General features: G+C 31.4%; 1 protein-coding gene across 1 annotated transcript; it reads left to right on the top strand.

The window, feature by feature from the left end:
- The first annotated feature begins 833 nt into the window (after positions 1-833).
- LOC130944042 (tryptophan--tRNA ligase, chloroplastic/mitochondrial) lies at positions 834-5,989 on the top strand. Its single transcript, XM_057872168.1, has 15 exons — positions 834-999; positions 1,094-1,219; positions 1,348-1,435; positions 1,521-1,562; positions 1,943-2,032; positions 2,130-2,252; positions 2,729-2,800; positions 3,035-3,147; positions 3,279-3,300; positions 3,406-3,471; positions 4,017-4,073; positions 4,331-4,377; positions 4,522-4,603; positions 5,047-5,136; positions 5,470-5,989. The coding sequence occupies exons 1-15, from the start codon at positions 911-913 to the stop codon at positions 5,605-5,607; spliced, it is 1,245 nt and encodes a 414-aa protein (XP_057728151.1). The 5' UTR covers positions 834-910; the 3' UTR covers positions 5,608-5,989.
- The last annotated feature ends 649 nt before the right edge of the window (positions 5,990-6,638 follow it).

Genomic DNA, 6,638 nt, shown 5'->3' with positions numbered 1-6,638 from the left:
GTATTTAATATTTACTTCTACACAAATTTTTTATCATCTTTAATCATCATCACAAAAAAAAATAAAAAAATAAAAATTACAATATAAAATATTTTACAATATTAAAATTAAACATATAAAACTTAAATTATTTTTCATAAAAAGAATACTAGCAAATCAACTTTTTCTAATCATTGTCAATTAATTTTTTTAAAATGATTTAATTTAATTTAAATTTTAAATCCTTATCATAAATCATAATCTTAAATAAGATAAACCACCGAAAATGTACTCGAATAATATTAGTGTTGACAAAAATGTACGAAAATTTTTCTATCAACAAAAATATTTTCAAATAATTTTAAAATACAATAAAAATATCTAACATTAAATATTTATTTTCAAAAAATATTTTAAAAATTGAATTTTGATATAATTTTTTACAAGCATAATTTAAAAAAAAAGATATTTTTTATTCTTAAAATTTGGTAATTTTTCGCTAAGTATACATTTTTTGTCAACAACCAATAATATTTTTAAAAATATATATATATTTAGTGAAAAAATTGCCAAATTTTAAAAATAATAATATTTTATTTTTTTAATCATGTTTAAAAAAATCAAATCAAAATTTAATCTCTAAAATATTTTTTAAGAAATACATATCTAATGTTAAATATTTTTGTTGTATTTTAAAAGTATTTGAAAATATTTTTGTTCATAACAAAATTTAAATGTATTTTAATCAGCGCCAAAATTATTCAAGTGTATTTTTAGTAGTTTATTAACTAAATAATTAGTTTTTAATAGTTAATTCTAAACCATAAAAGATTGAAAAATATTAATGGGATCAAAATTCAAAAGCGCGAGTGTGGTGGGTAGCACTCTACTATTACAGTAGGAGATAGGCGTTGTGAGCGAAAAATCAAACATGGGTGGCACTGGCACCGTTGTTTCTCAGTTCCTCAATCTATCATCATCTTCTTCTTCTTATTCTCCACGCTTCCTTGCTCCTTCACTGTACAAACAAACACACACGCTCTCTTTTCTTCCTTTTTTTAAATTTATATATTTCTGTGTCTCAGTTTATTCTCATTTTCATTTCAACAAACAGGTCGTGTGCTGCTTCAACCCTCCTTCATTCTCGCTTCTCACTCCCTTCTATCCGCTCTTGCACTTCCTCTGCCACCGCCACACCTTCTACTTCTTCAGACACGATCACTCCTCCAACCCCTCTCAAGTAAAAATCACTTTTTTTTGTTCTTTTTAGTTTCATTATTTTAATGCTCAATTGAGTTCAAATATCTTTTTTTTTTCCTCTTTAATTGGGTTATGTCAAAATGTGGTTTTCTTGTTTCTCTCTAACAGGAAACGGGTAGTCTCGGGAGTGCAGCCAACTGGGTCAATTCACCTTGGAAACTATTTTGGAGCCATCAAGAATTGGGTTGCACTTCAGGTTATATATGTTCCATTCGGTTGTTGTGTAGTTATTCATAGATTTGGATTGGTTTTTATGACATTCTGTTTATTTTTTTTTGCAGAATACATATGATACACTTTTCTTCATTGTAGACCTCCACGCGGTATGTAATCTGCTGCTAAGTTAACTTGCTAAGCTTCCTAATGGAGCTGTTATTGTGCCTTTTTTGTTATTATTAGAGCTAAACTCTGGCCTCATAGTGCTACATTGTTGGTGTATAATAATTATTTTTATCGAAAAAGAATGGACAGTGTAATTAGTGAATTTTCTATTTATTTTTTTTCCCACTGTTATCTGTGTTGCTTCTGAGGCTTAGTGAGTTTAGCATTGGCTTCATAAATAGATCAATTAGTTTAAGGCAACTTCCTACGGAGATAATAACATTTGTAATCAAGTGCCATCAATAACACTCCGGTGTCTTGTTTTTTAGGATTTGGAGTGTTATCTTCCCCATTTCTCATTGTTTCAGATCTAATCCTACAGATTACATTACCTTATGAAGCACAACAATTATCTAAGGCTTCAAGGTCAACTGCAGCTATTTATCTAGCATGTGGAGTGGATCCTTCTAAGGTAAATTGCAACTCTTATTTGCTGCTTTTTGGTAATCAATATTTTGCTGGAAATTTCTGTCCAGTTGTGAATGAATGGCATTTATTCGTGAATACAGGCTTCTGTTTTTGTACAGTCTCATGTTCGGGCACATGTAGAATTAATGTGGTTGCTAAGTTCTGCAACACCAATTGGTTGGCTGAACAAAATGATACAGTTCAAAGAGAAATCTCGCAAGGCGGTGCGTTTTAGCTGTATGAATTCCTAGGTTCCATTTTGAATACTTCTCATTTTTTCCTGTTCTATGTATCTAATCTTCTAAAAGTAAGATAGTTTAATTCGATTACTTCTGTTGTCACCTAAGCATGTAATTTTAGTGACTATTAGGGAAATAAATAAAAAATAAAAAATTTGTCATATACCATTTTGTTTTCCAATTAGGAGATGGCAGCTTACAGTCATGAATAACAAATTTATCATATCTCTACTGTGCAAACTACAGCCTTTTTTAGTCTTGACATTGCTACAGTTTTTGTTGCCACCAACTATTTGATCTTTTGGTCAATGATCTCTAAACAATGGAAGTATCATATACCTTGTCTTTTGCAAATGTATCTACTAAAGCAGATCATGGTTTTGTTATTGGTTCTCCTATTGCAGGCTGGTATGTTTTCATTGACGCAATTAACAGTGATTCTTTTGGAATTGGATTTGTAGGGTGATGAAGAAGTTGGAGTTGCCCTTTTGACTTATCCTGTTCTGATGGCTTCTGATATACTTCTATATCAGGTGGTTTTTGACACACTGCCATTTGGAAATTCTATGATGTCACTCTTTCCCCAGCCCAATTTATTATCTAGTTCATTGTAGTCATGAAGTTAAAACTTATAATACTTGGTAAACATGTTAATGTTAATTTCTGCAATCACTATTATCATTGCAAAATTTTATTTGAATATGTGGTGTTAGATTAATTTTACATTGAATATGAATGATTCTTATAATTGCAGCATGCTTCTGCAGTCTGATTTTGTCCCTGTTGGTGAAGATCAAAAGCAGCACTTGGAGTTGACTCGTGACTTAGCAGAACGGGTTAATTACTTATATGGAGGAAGAAAGTGGAAAAAATTAGGAGGGTAGGGAACTATTTTAAAATTGGATATAAGAACCATCTATACAAAGGTTGCTGAATTATTTAACTCTTTTTTATTAAAAAATAACAAATTCACATTTGATTTAACCCTTTTATTTTTTATGTATTTGACAGTCGAGGTGGTGCAATATTTAAAGTAAGTTGTTCTTTACCCCCCCCCCCCCCCCCCCGAATCAAAAGGGACAATGAATCAACATTTAAAAATGCAATTTTCTTATTAGCTGCACTTTCCTGGATGTAGGTTCCGGAGCCCCTTATACCTCCAGCTGGAGCCCGAATTATGTCCCTAACGGATGGCCTTTCTAAGGTTTTCTATTTCGACCTTTTCTCTTGTCTTTGTATGTACATCATGCTGGTATTCAGTTATACTTGTTTTAGTCAGCTTTCAAAGAAAGCATAATCTTAGATGATATTAGTTAAAGGAGGTTGGTAGCCTACTTTCAATATCAATTGAACTGTGGAACAATGTTTATTTGTTATCTAGACGAGTATGCAAATTTGATAACTTTGTTTGATTGTCTCCTGTTTTTTTTATCAGGCCTTACTTTTTGTTATTCATTCACTCTCAAACTTTAGTCAACAAGAAAACTTACTTGGATCCATTTTAAAGTACTCTTTAGTTAGATGTGAAGATTTAGCTAAATAAAAATAGGGAGAGGAGAGAATTAAGGAGATTGTTAGAGATTGAGTGTTGTTTTGGATAGTAAAGAAGCTTCTCTTGATAAACACGTTTCTTGAGTTTAGGGTTTTTATTTTTATTTTTATCTAGTTCTAACAAGTAGCAAACGAAATTATTTATTGATTTGGATTTACAAGCTTGTTCTGATTTTTCCTGTGGGTTCAATTTTATAGATGTCAAAGTCCGCACCTTCTGATCAATCGAGAATCAATTTGCTTGATCCTAAAGATGTAAGTTGCCATATTCCTAAGACAAATTTCACTTGTTCTGTTGTTTTTTTCTATGCTTATCTTCATACTGCTTAATGTACGATTCTTTCTCACCTGCTTGCATTAATATATGAGGGAATTTCATGTGTGGAATTGATGAGCATGACTTGTATATTGCAAATGGAATATGATCAGATGTTATATCTATATAAGCATGTTCTAATAGGCTGTATCGTTCAAGATCTTTGTTTCCTGAGTTTGCTTATTTTCTTATGTAGCTTATAGCAAACAAGATCAAACGTTGCAAAACTGATGCATTTCCAGGGTTAGTATTGTTAATATCCTGTTTCATGATATGATAATCTTCCCCCTCGATGTTATCTGTCAATGCTTCCTTTTTTCATCCTTGGTTGTACATCTTCTATAATCTGATCTGCTACACCTTGTGAAACATGTGCAAATCTTTTAGATTGGAGTTTGATAATCCTGAGAGGCCAGAATGTAACAATCTTCTTTCCATATACCAGCTCATTTCGGGAAAGACAAAAGAGGTCAGAAGTTAGAAATGCACTATATTTTTATTGCATTTTTAATGATTTCAGTTGTTAATATCTTCTTAGTGGTTCTGGTATCTGCCTATTTTAATTAAGACTCCGTAATCTTTCCACATGGCTATAACTTGGTCTGGTAATGCAATCAAGTTTGTGCTTGTGATCTTCTATTAGCAGAAGAGTTTGGTTCAATTAGAAAAGAAAGCTCAGATGAAGTGCATATTCTGTTGTTTTTGTTCCTATATATATATATATAAAGAATTCCTGGGAATTAGTTTGTAACAGAATTCCTCCTATTATGCAGTTATTTTATAAACCAGATTATGAGATGAGAAATTGAAGTTATATTTTACTTTTTCCATGTAAAGTGTTGTATTTATTACAAATGTTTTCTAACGGTGTGGTAATTAGTGACTTTCAAAACTTGTTGCGATTATATGCAGGAAGTTGTTCAGGAGTGCCAAAACATGAACTGGGGCACCTTCAAAATTCTCTTAACAGATGCCTTGATTGATCATTTGCATCCAATTCAGGTTTAACCTATTAAAAGTTGCCTTTGCTAATATTCTATTATGGCTTCCACAATGATTGTTAAGTCTGTACTGGTTTACCACTGGAAGCCACTGATTCCTCACTTTTATTAGTTGACTTCTAATCTCCAAGTTGGATTTCAATGTGACTCCACGAGAATAAGTTGTCTGGATAACATCATATAAAGGTTTTAAATGAATAATGTTATTTTTAAAGTAGGAGTTGTTTATTGAGGTGTTCCTATGAGGGGTAATCCTAGATCTTCGTCTTCTAGTGATATTTGTTCATGTTAACCAGAATTTACTCGTTGGCATTTGGTTTCCCAACTTTTACAGGTTCGCTATGACGAAATCATGTCCGATTCGGGTTACTTAGATGAAGTTTTAGCAGAAGGTGCTAGAAATGCATCAGAAATAGCAGATGCCACTGTCAATAATGTTTACCAAGCAATGGGATTTTTGGGGAGAAGGTGATAATTGATGCTCAGCAAAAACATAAAAAAAATAGCTTACTTAAATAGCTTACTTTTTGATGATCCACGATTGGCTTCAAAATTTTGGAGTAATGTTATGAGAATATATACCTGACTACTAGAATTGGAAAAAAGATGACTGGATGCAAAGCCTTAAAGATCCTCGTATTCTTTGCATTCTCAGTGAATTCTGTTGTTACATTCATTGCATTACTATTTCATTTTCTTCCAATCCCTTCCATTATTTATTTGTATTGTGTAATCATTTCAGAAATTAATAAATGGTTTTGCTATTGTATTGGATGGAGACTTTTGGCTAGTCACCTTAATTCCGTCTCCACTATAGTCTGATGATGGTGACACACACCCCATTTAGTTTTCAATATTCTGCCACATTTTGATTCATGAAATTTTCTCCCATTCTCTTCCAAATCTCTTGTTTTGCAATTCAATTTTGGCTTACAATGATCATAGCAACCAAATCATCTCCCTAGATAGGATCAATTATATATGTAAAAGGGTTTACTATAACTGCTTAAAGGGTTTGAATAAAGTGACAATTAGGTTTCTGAAATTTTTGACTTCGGATTAATCAATCTCTAAAGAAAAAAGTACCAATTTGGTCCTCCGTGATAGTAAACAGTGGACACGTGATGTCTTTCTTTCAATTCATCATGTAAAATTTAATGGTAGTATTTATATGTATTGTGACATATTTATTTATGAAAGATCGTCGTATAGATAATAACTTTCGAAGCAAAAATTTACATATTTTAATAAGATTCGTGATAAATTGAAAGCAATTGATAAATGTTATATGAAAATTTAGAAGATAATAAATGTTTCATTTTCTAAAACTACATTGTTTTGATGCTCATGTGGCAATAACATAATACGCACTATTGTAGATAACAAAATATATGGATAATTTGTTTCATTTCGCATTATCTATTGATGAAAGGACATACATATCCACTATTTGTTATCGTAGAGGATTTAATTCGTATTTTTTCCTTCCAGAATTAATTAGTT

The sequence above is a fragment of the Arachis stenosperma genome, chromosome 8 (assembly GCF_014773155.1).
Source record: "Arachis stenosperma cultivar V10309 chromosome 8, arast.V10309.gnm1.PFL2, whole genome shotgun sequence".
Lineage (NCBI taxonomy): Eukaryota > Viridiplantae > Streptophyta > Magnoliopsida > Fabales > Fabaceae > Arachis > Arachis stenosperma.
The sequence above is the reverse complement of the archived record's forward strand: the minus strand, read 5'-3'. Positions and strand labels throughout refer to the sequence as shown.

Bases quoted from the DNA above. Each gene is read 5' to 3' on its own strand.
- LOC130944042 (XM_057872168.1), top strand. From the start codon at position 911: ATGGGTGGCACTGGCACCGTTGTTTCTCAGTTCCTCAATCTATCATCA. The intron at 2,033-2,129 runs GTAAATTGCAAC...TCGTGAATACAG, and splicing joins GTGGAGTGGATCCTTCTAAG to GCTTCTGTTTTTGTACAGTC. The intron at 5,137-5,469 runs GTTTAACCTATT...CAACTTTTACAG, and splicing joins ATCATTTGCATCCAATTCAG to GTTCGCTATGACGAAATCAT.